General features: G+C 38.5%; 1 protein-coding gene across 2 annotated transcripts in view; it reads right to left on the bottom strand.

Annotated features, from left to right (window-relative positions):
* Positions 1 to 740: 740 nt before the first annotated feature.
* Positions 741 to 14,994, bottom strand: part of acsl3a (acyl-CoA synthetase long chain family member 3a) — a 111,511-nt gene continuing 97,257 nt past the window's right edge. For both annotated transcript variants that reach the window (XM_020528701.2, XM_048604247.1), the window contains 4 exons: positions 13,098 to 13,289; positions 9,516 to 9,630; positions 8,170 to 8,327; positions 741 to 2,574 (listed from right to left, as the gene is read on the bottom strand). In XM_020528701.2, the coding sequence (XP_020384290.2) occupies positions 2,417 to 2,574; positions 8,170 to 8,327; positions 9,516 to 9,630; positions 13,098 to 13,289 (623 nt within the window). In that variant the 3' untranslated portion in view covers positions 741 to 2,416. The remainder of the gene's footprint in view (positions 2,575 to 8,169; positions 8,328 to 9,515; positions 9,631 to 13,097; positions 13,290 to 14,994) is intronic.

Raw genomic sequence — 14,994 nt, forward strand, 5'->3', positions numbered from 1 at the left:
TAAACACTCAAATTTTTGACATAAAATGAACACGTTCAAATGCATCCCTGCAGAATCATACGGCATAAAAATGAGCAACTAACAATGTGTTTGTCATTACTGGATTCACTTTCAAAAACTGCTGTCATCCCCCTCTCAATGTAGCACTGTGAACATGATTACTTCTGCTGTTTAAAAATGTTCACAAATCATTTTCACAAAATCAATTTAGATGCATACCAAACACACTATTTTACTATTACACATACTGATAGTATATTTGGTGCAAACATACTAGTCAGTTCTGAAGACTAACTGATTTCTAGTAGAAAACTAACTGAATAACTCAGTATTCTTGGCAGTAAACAAGATCTGAGAACAAAAGACAATCAATAAGCAGCTGAAGAATTTGAATTTAAGCATTAATACCAATATTGTTTTACTGAAAATGTGGTTCCGAGTGTAATAGCTGTCTACACTATAAATCGGTAAACTGCAAAAGCTGGTATTAGGATTATCATGTGTACAGATCAAGGTCAGAAGCACTAAATTGATATGTTTTGAAAAACAAAAGATGCATACAACCCAAATATTTTACTAACCACTAAAAAAAACATCAAAAGAACGGCAGGTACTGTAAATCAGAAACAAAAACAGAAATTGCTGGAAAAGCTCAGCAGGTCTGGCAGCATATGTGCAGAGAAATCAGAGTTAATGCTTCAGGTCCGGTGACCCTATCAGTTCTGAGGAAGGGTCACTGGACTCGAAACATTAACTCTGATTTTGCTTCACCGATGCTGCCAGACCTGCTGAGCTTGTTTTTTTTTTTTAGCAACTTCTGTTTTTGTTTCTGATTTTACTGACTACTGTCTAATTTACATTGATAATATGCCATGTTTCAGCATGCCCATTTTAAAGCTGTAATACGCCATAGTTCTGCAATCAAAAAATAAGTTAAAAGCTTCAGGAAAAATAATCATCTTTTCTTGCTGGTGTACACAATGTTTGAATTTTCTACAACAATTCCCTAATGCCTATGGCTATTACCAATCCCAAAACCAAGGCCCAAGACGAGATGATAGTGAAGGGGCCAGAAAACAGTTCTATTTGAATACTCCAAGTAATGCAGAGACCATTTAATTCTTAACAAATTTAGACGTCTTTAGTTCCTACTTGCACAAAACAAATAGAACTCTTCGGAAACTTGGAGGCAATATTAGCTTGATCTATGATGTAAACATTTCTTAAAAATCAATGACAATCACATTGTAACAAAATGTCTGAATCTTTGTATCATGTGGATTTTTTTAAGTTTGATTGACAATGAATTTCTACACAATGCATTTCTATTGTGTTTTATGAAATTCAGACACACTAACTTGGTTAAGGTGCAAAACATCAGCCATTCTGAAATATTTCAACAGCAGTCATACACAGCAGTTTTCTGCTTATTTCTTCATTAACAATTTACGATCAATCTGCTAATAAAACAAATACAATGCACAAATATAGATAAAAACAGGCTTAAATGTTTGTGATTTATAAACTTTCTTCCATGTACGATATACCTCAGTGCTAATTAAGGTTTTCCTCAAGACCATTTTCCCTATTCTTCGATGAACACATTGACTACATGCAAGGCTATGATTCCACAAGTTCCAGATACTTATCCAAGTGGCTATAATCCATATGTGGAAATTGACAGTGAGTGTAGGCCACGAGAATAGGAATAGAGACAACATAACCAAGTTCAATTTGGTCCTTAGCTGACACTTGAACATTTCCAGCTAGAATTACTGAATAACCATCAGGGTTGCTGCTTGACTGACTTTTCATTCACAATTTAAGCATCCACATCACTATCCTGGGGAGATCAATTAACTCTTCACAGACTCTCAGTCTAGGAATTGAACTTGGGACCTCGCTGATCTTTATGAATCGGCTAATTACCTGAAAAGACAGCCATCAACGAACTTCATCAAAAGTTCCTGAAATTTCTTGGATTGAACAAGCCCTGCACAGATCAAAACATGGCTAATTTAAACATTGCACACGTGTATAATAAATAAACTATACTGTTTCCACAATCATGCGAGAACAGCACTGTATTAGAGGCTCATGACATCATGTAGTTATGTACAATTCATTTCTTTCCTAGTCCATTTGTTGAACAAAATTTAATTTATAAATAAGCACGAAAAGAAACATTACTTTTGCTTCAATTGGTTTAGTAATCCTGACCCGGATAAATGTTAATACCTTGCAATCAAACAATAGTTAGTTTCTGGTACAGGGTAACTTAAGATACTGTGATGCTTTCTTCCAATTAATTAATCCTATGGTTTTAGATTTGAAAAACATTGCATGTATTTTGGTCTCAGTTGTAATTATGCTTCGAATTCATTCCTATTTAATGGGCTGAAGTGGAGTGCAGGTATTATTTCCCTCCATACATTCGTTCAATGTCTGCTAGATAGTGGGTCTTGAGTTCCTTCCGTTTCAATTTGAAGGCATCAGTGACCAGGCCTGTTTCTGGTGTCCACGGCTCAGGACTCAGTCGAATTTTCAACGGAATTTCAAACTTCTCCAATCGTGCTGCAAATACAAAAAAAAAGTTAAAATATTAAAATAGGAATAGCATAGATTTCAATGCATTTGGCAGTTAGATAGAATCACACAAGTATTACAATTGAGAAAGAGGATCTGCTTAACCAAATTAGCCCATGTTAGTATTTGCCCTCCTTGACCAGTCACAATTTTTATGCGCCCAAATTCCTTTAATTTCTTCAGCTTCAATCACGCATCTAATCAATTCTTAAATGTTGGACCTAATAGTTCATTCTACAATCTCACAACACAGTGTGAATAATTAAAAAAAAACATTTAATCTGTCAGTTCTGTATTTTCAAAACATGTTTTCTATCAAATATGACCACCAAGCAACCAAAAAGCAAACTCTTCTTATCCTTGGGCAGTCAGACAGCTTGAGTCCAAGCCTGACCATGTTATCCTCAAAAGAATGCACTTATTCTGGGTATAGTGGAGGACAGAAGCAAAAGATTTGTTCATTTTATCTGCCACTCCTTGATCATCTATCAAATTCCCATTATCATTCACTCACACTTTACATTTTTCCTTTGTAAATACTTGTAATATCTGAAACATACATTGAGTCTCTATTGATCTATCCCTAACCTAATATGTTTACTTCAACTAGCTCAGCTTTCACGCAAATTTACCAATTTCATTTAAAAATGAAAATACCGGTCTTAGACACAATCTATTCTTTCAAACTAATGTAAATATCAGATTGTGGTTGCTGTTAACTAAGCGTACCTTTACTATGAGGCCATTAATTAATCCAGTTATATTACACAATGCCAGATTTAATACAGTTCCAGAACATGCTGCTCAAAGAAACTCTCAAAAGCATTCTATGAATTCCTCATCCAGGCTACTAATGACAATTGGATTTTCCGGTTCATATGTACATTCATCCATGAATATAGTGATCCTTTATCATAAGAACCCAATATTTCTTCTTGAATGCTTTGTCCCACATTGTGGCTAATGTTAGGGGGCTGTAGACTACCCCAACTTCTCTTTCCCCTACAATTCCTCATCTCCACCGTGAACTCCTAAACCTCATTGGGGGAGCATTTCGGGAGTAGTGCTCATAATACAATGAGTTAGCTGCTCATGGACAGGGATAAGAGCAGTCCTGACGGGATCTATTCCAGAATATTGAGGGAGGCAAGAGAACAAATTCCTGGAGCACTGACAGACATTTGTATCCTCTTTGGGCACAGGTGAGGTCCCAGAGGACTGGATAATAGCCAATGTTGTCCCGTTGTTTAAAAAGGGTAGCAGGGATAATCCTGGAAATTACAGGCCTGACAGCCTCACATTGGTGGTAGGGAAATTATTGGAAAAGATTCTCAGGGACAAGATCTACGCACATTTAGAAGCAAATGGACATAAGTGATAGGCAGCATGGTTTTGGGCGGGGGAGGTCTTGCCTCACTAACTTGATTGAGTTTTTTGAGGAGGTGACAAAGATGATTGATGAGGGAAAAGCAGTTGATGTTGTCTACATGGACTTCAGTAAAACCTTTGACAAGGTCCCTAATGGCAGACTGGTACAAAAATGTGAAGTCACATCATATCAGGGGTGAGCTTACAAGATGGATACAGAACTGGCTTAGTCATTGGAGACTGAGGGTAACGGTGGAAGGATGCTTTTCAGAATGGAGGGTTGTGATTAGTCGTGTTCCACAGGGATCAGTACTGGGACCTCTGTTGTTCGTGGTCTATATAAATGATTTGGAGGAAAATGTAGCTGGTCTAATTAGTGAGCTTGTGGATGATACAAAGATTGGTGGAGTTGCAGATAGTGAGGAGCATTGTCAGAGGATACAGCAGGACAACAGATCAGTTGGAGGCATGGGCAGAAAAATGGTAGGTGGTGTTTAATCCAGACAATTACGAGATGCATTTTGAAGGTCAAATACAAGTGGAAATTATACAGTGAATGGCAGAACCCTTAGGAGTACTGACATGCTGAGGGATCGAGTTTGCAGGTCCACAGATCACTGAAGGTGGCAGCGCAGGTAGATAGGGTAGTAAAAAGGCCTTTGGCACGTTTGCCTTCATTGGATCATGCATTGAGTACAAGGATAGACAAGTTATGCTGTAGCTTTATAGAACTTCGGTTAGGCCATACTTGAAATATTGCACAGAGTTCTGGTTCACTACACTACCAGAGGATGTGGATGCTTTGGAGAGGGTACAGAAAAGGTTTACCAGGGATGTTGCCTGGTCTGAAGGATTTTAGCTATGAAGAAAGGTTGGATAAACTGGGTTTGTTTTCACTGGAATGCAGGAGGTTGAGGGGCGACCTGATAGAAGTTTAAAAGATTGTGAATGGGATAAAGTGGATAGTATGAGCCTTTTTCTGAGGGTGGAGGGATCAATTACTAGGGGACACAGGTTCAAGGTGCAGGCAGTTTAAAAGATGTGCAAGGCAAGTTCTTCACACCAAGGATGGTGAATGCCTGGAATGTGCTGCCAGAGATGGTGGTGGAAGCAGATATAACAATAGCATTCAAGACACACCTGGTCGAATACACGAATAGGAAGGGAATAGAGGGATACCAAGCCTGTAAATGAAGACCGTTTTAATACGGAAGGGCAAAATGAGTCTGCACAGGCTTGGAGAGCCAAAGGGCCTGTTCCTGTGCTGTATCCTTCTTTGTTCTTAAACCAATGTCAGCTCTAACTAGTGCACAAATGCGAGCCTTGATAAAGAATGCTACCCTTCTTCCTTTACCTAGCTTCCTATGCTTCTTGAATGTCATATATCCTTCAATATTCAGCCAATCCTCACCATCTTGCAGCCACAAAGTGCGGATCAATTCATTTACTATGTTAAGAATGCTTTATTCTTTCAGAAGCAGAGCTTTAGTTTTGTCTTTATGTTATCTTTACAACATCTGGTCTGGATTGTTAGTATGTTCATAAGTTTTTTTTGCTCTGTCCCTTCCTCCCATTTTCAGACTCTTATTTCTCACCTTCCTCTCAGATTGTCTCGATTCTTCTGATACATCACATTTGAACCCTTTTCCCCTCAATTTAGTTTAAAACCTTCACTGTTTCCCTTGTTGTGTGGCTTATAAGAACACTGGACACAACATGGTCCAAGCATAGACCATCCCAAATGGTATGGCCTCCCACTTTCCCCAGTAGTGATACCAAGAGGCTCCTGAACCAGAAGCCACTTCTCCCACATCAACCTCTGAGCCACATATTCATCTAATTTTACAAACCTTATGCCAATTTGGTTGTGGCTCAGATAATATTCTAGAGGCTATAACTCTGAAGCTCTGCTTTTCAATTTAGTGCATAACTCATCATACCGTCTGCGTAGAATCTCCTTTCTAGTTCTACCTATATCACTGGTACCCATTTGGACCACAACAACAGGATCCTTCCTATCCCACTTGCAAGATCCTTTCCAATCCTGAGACGATGTCCTAAGCCCTTGCACAGGGCAGGCAACACAGATGTATGGCTCTTTGCTGTAGACAATGGTGTCAATGTCCCCTATTACATTCCTAGTTGCACCCCCGACTTGAATGGCTTCCTGTTTCATGGTCAGTTTGCTCATCCATCCAGCAGTGCCCACTTTCATCCAAACAGGCTGAGTGTACCTGAATCCTATTGGGCAACTACAGAGGCTGATACTCCTGTCTTCTGGGTCCCTTTACTTGCCTTACCTAGTCACACATTCTCCTGACCAGTGGCCAAATCAGAAGACTCTCAAGTGTTGTGACTGCCTCCTGACACACAGAATCTAAGTAACTTCCCATAATGCATTATAAGTTTTTTTATAAGTGTAGTTCAGCCTCAAGCTCAAATACTGGACTGAGGTTGCCTGAATTTCAAGCACTGACTGCTGACATGTTTGCACTGGATTACAATTGTATCTAAGAGCTCTCACATGCTGCAGTCTTGACATGTCACCTGACCTGGCACCCACAATGAGCTAATCAATAACTAAAACATGGTGGCTCAGTGGTTAGCACTGCTGCCTCACAGCGCCGGGGACCCTCATTTGATTGCAACCTAGGGTGACTGTCTGCGTGGAGTTTGCACATTCTCCCCGTGTCTGTGTGGGTTTCCGCCTGATGCTCCTGTTTCCTCCCACAGTCCAAAGATGTGCAAGTTAGGTGGATTGGCCATGCTAAATTGCCCATAGTGTTCAGGGATGTGTAGGTTAGGTGCATTAGCCATAGGAAATGCAGGGTTACAGGGATAGGGATGCTCTTTGGAGGATCGGTGTGGACTTTTTGGGCTGAATGGCATGTTTCCACACTATGGGGATTCTACGATTCTATTCTATGAATTGTATTCTACATTTATTTGCTGCTTTTTATGTATGTTTTATTAACTTTACCACCAATTTGAAATTAAGAATGGAAAGACCTTAATCACCACCAGAGACTCAAAACACCTAGCTTCTGTCTCTGCAGTAGTGCAAGAATCAGTTACAATGAATCTAGCTTGATCTTTAACTGCATGCCTCAGGATCCTTCTCTCACTGCTGTCTTGGGTCCTCGTCTCATCCCTTCCTCTAGCCATGTTTCATGTTTTATGGAAATACTATAACCACCTATTTTTGCAAGTTACACATGCCATTTCTCATCATTTTAATCTTTAAACTATAATAGGCTAACCCTGAGCAAATGATTAACAGCCTTTGCTGCTACAAGTTGCATCTCCCTAATCTGGCCTTCTGGTATGGCAACCTCTGTGGTCCAGCACCGTAGTACACAAGTCCTCATTATTCGCAAGGGATAACAGCATGGACTTCCCACAGACTAAAAAAATGCAAATACCTCCCTTATGTACCACAAAGGACCACTATGTTTGTTGAGGCAGACCAGATGAGACAATGGGAAAAATGAGGTCTATAATGACTTGGAGGAAGGAAGTGAATGTACTGTGCCAAATTTGCAGACAGTGCAAAGGTGGATGATAATGGAATAGTTTAGGTTAGATGGGCTTCAGATTGGTTTCACAGGTCGGCGCAACATCGAGGGCCGAAGGGCCTGTACTGTGCTGTAATGTTCTATGATCTATGGTTGACTTTGCGGACTCGTGGGTAACAAATTGTCAGATACCAAGGACTAAGTGTACTTTCAGATTCCCTAGAAATGTGATTGATGGAAGTAAAAGGTGAGGCCTTTATTTTTAATGTGTTTATGCACCGAATTCACTTGATTTCCTTTGGTCTGGTAAATTCTCCAGTCCAGCAAAACGGTCCCGATTAGGGAGAAGCAATCTGTATTAAAGGTGCCCTGATCAAACTTACTTTCACCTATACTGGTTTTGTCATTTCACTTTGCTTTTATCTTGTACATATCTATTTTCTCCTCTTTCACATTCTATAGGAAAACATCCAAGTTTTGTTTGACAGAAGTCCCTGACAATGGCAGATCATGAGGCTACTTTGTTAGGCATGACTGAAAAGGAGCACTTTTTATTTATAAGGGCCACGACAGCTGAAGCTGTGGATAGATATTTAACCAATTCAGCCATTTTTGGAATATTACCTTTATTGATCAAAGTTTATATCTGGAGCAGACACTTCAATAGAGGGGCTATTTTGTTAAAAAAGTTGAAGCTCACCTATTGCAGCAGCATCAGTAATTTCTCTCAGCACCTCTTTCTCCATTTCTGGGTGGTTACAAATGTCATTCCAGCTTCCTATTATTCCCTTCTGTTGAGCTAGAGCTAATAACTGTTTCTGATTAGGCACCACAAAACCGATGACATAAGACTGATCACTGAAAAGACAGAAACATAACCACTAATCATGGGTGGCTGATAAATCTTCAGAATAAACAAATTTTAATTAAATTCAAAAACCTGGCATTAAAAACCCCACATTATGTTCAGAAACAACTGATTGCTTACAAGAGGGGTGCATATATTTTTCAGCATTCCCATAAACGCAAATAATTTTCCAGTTGTGCGGTATAAATGGCATGTACAGAAATAAAACATCTAGGGATGGCATTCACGCTTATAAAAATTTAGATACATAGATCCGTAATTTTCTGCATCAGGGTGTGTGCCAATAGTTAAACTTGCCACTGTGTAAAAAGATATTATAAATTTTTACACAGTGGGTTGCCATTAACATCACAGCAAGACAAATCTGGTTCTGAGACAAGAGTGAATAGGGCAATGTGAAATCAGGTAAAAGAAAGAAAAATAAAGACTGGATAGGACTGTGTTATGAAGCAGTGAGAGAAGATAGACGGAAAGGAAAAATATAAAAATTAACTTAAAAATTGCAACAATTCAAAACTTAAAGGAATGTAATATCTAACTTCCAGTACCAGAAAAGTTGTGACAGTTTTCAATACTTACTATATTTTCTAAAAGAGCAATGAAGAATGAAAATGGCTTAAACTTCAGTGGTCAGTGCATATCAACTGTGTAAGTACAGCAATGTCATGCTGTTCAATACTTTCCAACAGTTGGCCAGACAATAAGATGTCATTCGTAATGAAGAGATATTTGGGACAGCAGCATTTTAATTTCTGCATTTTGTATCTGCTCTCACCTAAAATTGCTATGACTTTCACACACAAATAACTGTGTCAAATTGTTCCATTGCTTTTCTGACAACAAGTTATTACCCAACATTGGCACGGGGCAGAAATTTTTAATGGCCAAATCCGAAGGTGTTAAAGAGAGGAAAAAGTGACATACGCCTGCAATATTTCTCTTTGTACTGCCCTCTGAAAGGAACAATGAACCTGGTGAAAGTTGCCCCCCACAACAATCCCCTTCAAAACGCTTTCCAGGGCAGATAAATGAAAGAAAATCCGGAAAAAAAGCAGCTTTCATGTAAATAGCTTAGATTTACTGACTTTATCTGAACTCTAAATAATCAATGAGGAAGCAACACAGCAATCTTAGTACTTGGAGCATTTCGCTCAAAAAGGATTTTGCATAATACTTACCTGTTCGCATAGGCACAGATATTATCTATTAATGGGCTGTTCTTCAAAGCAGACTCCACCTTTCCCAGGGCAACATATTCTCCAGCCTGCAGCTTCACAAGATCTTTCTTACGATCTACAAAATATATAATTGTAGTTACTACAGCAGCTCTCGAAATAAAAATATATTTGCCAGAAAATTCATTATCCACCCTTCAACATCCAATTACCCAAATCCAAATAGAACTCTACTTTCTCTATATGACAATGTTATGAACTTGGCAACTTTTGACTGTAAAGTTTTCATTTCCTTTAAAATGTATTCTTTAAAGATATGGTTTTAATTGATGACCAAAAATTTCCAATGTGTTAAGTTTGGCATTCAATTAATAATCATGTTTGACATTTTCATATCAGCTGTTGGTACCGGACTGTATCAACGCCATACTGGTAGTGGTTTCCTCATTGGTTGGGAGTATTTTATAATCCCATAAGGAGATACTAACTCAATGATGAAAGATTTTTTAAATTTAAGTGTCATAAAGGAGGAAAATGATGTAGAGGGGTGTCGGGAGGGTTAATAAGTGAAACAAAAATATCCTAAGGCGGTCTTGACTGCAGATGTGGTGAGGTTGTTTCCTCATATGGAAGCATTTAGAATTACAGTTTTAAAAATGAGGGGTTGCCCACTAAAGAGAGATTTTGTGTTTTTCCCCCCCACCCCTCAGTCTTTGAAACTCTCTTTCTGAAAAGGTTATGGAATCAGTCCTTGAATATTTTTAAGGCAAAGTAAATAGAAACATTTCAAGAAAAGGATGAAAGATTATCAGGGTAGGCAGGAATGTGGATTTGAAGTTACAACCAGATCAACCATTATCTTATTGAATGGCTGCAGCAGGCTCAAAAGGGCTGAATGGCCTGCTACTCTTCATTCATGTTTGCAAGCCCCAGGAACCATCTAGGCAATTAAAAGAATAGCCATCAGATGTGGATCAAATATAATTAGGAAGGCAAGAGAAGACAGAATAAGAGCAATACAACTATGTCTGAGATTTTTGTGGGGCTAGAGGAGACTGCAGAGATGGGGAACACTGAGGCCACAGAGCAATTTCAAAACAAGTATGAGAATATATCTTTGTCAGGGGTACAGAACTTGCTGCAAGAGCACCACAGGTTTGGATGACCTTGTTGAGGACAGAATGAGGAAAATCAGTTAGGAGAATCAATGGTGATCCATCATCTGCTGTCTCCTCTCTTCCTGCTTGCCCAATGTGAATTGTTGGTCTGCCTTTTCCTACTTCAAGTCACCAGTGAGAAATTATGCAGCATTCAATTTGGGAAGAGTGCAATGATGTGGAACCCTGTTCTAGGGGCATATTGCAGACAATCCCTCAACTGGTCAAAATCTTCTTCAGAATCGCCATTACTTCTATAAGGATTCCAGTGGTCCTCCAGTTTGGTATGGCTGCTCAGGGGTATCATTTGCCACACTAGAAGAGGCATTCTTTCCCCAGTAACCATCTTGCCACATTCTCAGTATCAAATATTGAGGGATGTTAATTAACTTCTCATAAAATTCCATTGTGGCAGCAGTTCGTGTCAGGGCATTCCTTTCACTGACAGCTGGAAGCATACTGATATTGTATCCTTCTGGCTCATGTTCTAGTACCTTAATGGCGCCATGTACTCGGGTGCCCTGCATGCGTGGGAACCTGGACAATGCTGCAAAACTCCTACTTGATTCAACAGATCAATGAGGAAGGAAGTGCACTACTCTTCTCCAGTCAGCACAGGATCCATAACCTGCTAAATGCAGCTGTGGGCTGGCATTTCCTGTAGCAATCCACAAATCTTCAGTGGCAAAGAAATGCAGGGCTATGCTGACTTTGATGGACATTGGCAAAGCATGATTAGGATAGGTCCATTAGGTAGTAGCATCTATTTGACCAGATTCCAGAGATCTACATCTACCACTCTTCTCCTACATGTCTTCTCAGATAGGTCTAAGATTATAACACTTGGTTATTACACCAAGTGTGCTGGGTATGATCACCTACAACCAGCTCAACGTTCAACTGCTGTCGTAATGGCAGCTAACATCCAGCTGCTGCTAATGACAGTGATTATGAAGGCTTTCTTCAATCCGAAAAAGTAGCAATAATTTCACCAATCCTAAGATTAATAAGTAATTTTACAGCAGGTGCTTTAGCCAAAATATATTAAAGACTTCATTAAAATAGAGAAAGTGGAGAAGAAAAATTGCCAAGCATGTTATAAAACAAATTGCTAATCTAGTATTGTCAATTATATGCCACTACTCAAAACTTTAAAGCTCTGCTTTACATCAAGGGCTGGTGCAGACAGCAGAATATGCTTTGATCCGTTCATGATTCAGAATACCAATGAGCTAAATTGCTGCAGTAACATTGTTAACATTATCTCTATCTCTTGGCGAGCTTCTTCATTTTCAGGCCCGGGGGCTTGGGAACAGAATGGAAATGAATACATTGGAAACATTAGACGCAAAAGACTTTTTATCTTGTAATTTCCTTGGAGATGTTGGCATTGGTTACATGAGACAATTATATGATTGAAAGGAATATCCGCAAAAGGGTTGAGTCTGGCAGTCAGTCAAAAAAATGGCCTTCCTGCCTGTCATGCTACTTCTTCTTAACCCTGGTTTCATAATCTAATACTGAATTGCGAATGTCAATGGAGTTATTTAAAACAAGCCTCTTATTACTTCTAAGAATCCAAGACATAGAAGCTCTACAATGGCTTAGATTAAGTATTGATTCAGTCAGGTGAGATGATACAAAATGGAAAGTCAAGTGGATCGTGGCTCAAAAGGTGTTCAAATGCCTCCTATGCACTTTAACTTGATGCCTCATCTAAATCCTTATATGTATGAAAAAAAGAGGTACATAATATCTTTCACTGAAAAATACAATAAATAATTCTAACAATGGAGAGTATACATCTTTTTATAAAGCTATTTGTTACTAATACTACTTTATGTTAAAATGTTACGTTCATTACAGAAGTCAACTGAACTGGGAAATTAGAAAAGTAAATGGAGATTAAATCAAGTACTTTTATGTAAAATATTTGCAGCATATCCAAATTGCCCATTATGCTTTATGAGACTGTTTTAAGTAAACAGCTGCTTCCAGATGTTTGCTGACTGCTCACTGACATGAAAACAGCTCAGAAAGTTAACTAAATCCTGGAGGCAATTTTGCAGTTAAACATATGGCAATGCTTTAGTAGGAGCACTTGTAGTTCTCAGAAGGGCACAAAGATTTAATTCCTAATCAAATTTGGCATTTTTACTTGTTGACGAATGCACTTTCCCAAGATTAAACCAAGTTTCTGCCAATTACAAGAAAAATTTAAGGGCAGTCCCACACACAATATTCAAAAGACAGATACTTCTGGAAAAAAACCTTTTAAACAAAGTTTGCAATAAATTTCAGTTAATGAGTTTCTTTTACTTAAACTCATTGATACAAAAAAAAATTTACACTATTCCCATTTGATATTCACTGGAAATTTAAATGCTAAAGTTTATATACAATATCTACAAGCTCTTCAGATACTAACCAATGACTTTAAGGCATCCATCATCTTGAAATTCGCCTATATCGCCAGTACAAAACCATGCCTGTCCATCCTTATCTACAAAATAATCTTCAAGTGTTTTGGATTTGTTCTTGAAGTATCCCAGGGTAACATTTGGGCCACCAATAAGGATTTCTCCTCTAGCATGCGGCTTGTCATATACTGTATATCCACCTGGTCAGTGAAAGGAAAAAAAAATGCATAGACTTCATTCTAAACAACGCATGCAAATTACAGGCAATTTATTTTGAATTTTTAAACAATCATGTAAAATATTTTGTCTCCAAGTCTTACTGTTGTGTCAATCTTACAATACTTACCACACCTGGAAATTTATTTCATTCCATGTTAGCGAGATAACAGGAAAACTATACTAGCTCAATTTTAACCTAACACACCTACTGGGAGCTCCTGTTTTAACTCTTTCCTGTGATTCCAGTATAAAACCATTAGATTAACACTGGGGCAAGTATATTTTGCTGTTATCACAGATTAAAAGTGGCAGAACCATTTAATACAAGGAGTATATCGCTGCTGCAAACCACATCACGTGAAATAATATTAAGCACAACTAGTCTTACTTTGACTGCCATCATTTGGTCAAAACTAGGATTTTGTTTTGCAATTTAGAGTTCATTCTACGAATAAAGTCAACTCTATATCAAGGTATCCACTTAAACTTACTTCGGAGAAATATACACACAAGATTTTGCATTTTCAAAAATATCAAGGTCACTCTTTTAGCAAATCTAGTCGGGAAAATGGCAGACATGATATTTCAAAAGCAGATACATCAAACTGGCCCATGAGCAAAACTCTTCTGTTTAATTCCCTTGGTAATAGCCTACCAAAGAAGACCATTAAACATACAGAAAGATAAATCCTCGACCAAAACTATTTTATCATTCTAGCCAGCTGCACTCAATTTACATCTGGACATAGCACCAAATAATTTTCTGAAGCTGAAGTCCTAAGAATTACTAATTGTAATAAGTATTACAATTTCATTTTAAATAGAGAACTTTAATTGAAGAAAGGCTCAAAGGACATAGGCTGCAATAAACTTACCAAACATGCACAAGTTTTAAACTAAACTGATTAGTCAGATAATGTGTACATTTGGTACATCCAAGTTCAAATGATATACTTTGAGATTGGTAATCATTCTCAAAAAAGGTATTGTAGGTCAGCTTCTCTCCTTCCGGATGGTCAAATGCCCCCTTAAATGTCTTGTCCAGACCCCTGCAAACTTGGTGACATAACTCACTTATTCAATAAACCCAGCCTTGACTTCCTTAACCTAGCAAACTTCTGCTCTCACTTCAACCTCTCTTTCCTCAAATCCTTGAACGTATTATTGCCTCCAAGTCAGAGTTATAGCCAGAGGAAGAATCAACTGCAATGTGTTGCTTTTAATTCCTATATGTTACTTCTAATAGGTCCTCATGAGTCTCTTCCTGGCTCCTTTCTATTCCTTGCCTACATCTTGGTCCTTGGCAATATATACCAAAAATATATGATTCCACATGAACCGATGATACCCAGATCCACTTCTCTCACCACTTTCTCTGATTTTTCACCTTACTGGATTCTGGACAAGCAATGGATGAGTTGAATTTTTTTTCCAATTAATTGTTGAAAAGATGGAGGCCACTAAGTATAACTTAGTCCAGGTGACAGGGGTCCTGGTTGGAGAATGTATGCCAAGCCCTGGTCACCTTTCTTTGTGAGGCCAGATACTATTTTGGCCTGAGATAGCAGGAACTGCAGATGCTGGAGAATCTGAGATAACAAGGTGTAGAGCTGGATGAACACAGCAGGCCAAGCAGCATCAGAGGAGCAGGAAGGCAGACGTTTCGGGCCTAGACCCTTCTTCAGA

The sequence above is a fragment of the Rhincodon typus genome, chromosome 13, assembly GCF_021869965.1.
Source record: "Rhincodon typus isolate 14 chromosome 13, sRhiTyp1.1, whole genome shotgun sequence".
In the NCBI taxonomy this organism is placed as follows: domain Eukaryota; kingdom Metazoa; phylum Chordata; class Chondrichthyes; order Orectolobiformes; family Rhincodontidae; genus Rhincodon; species Rhincodon typus.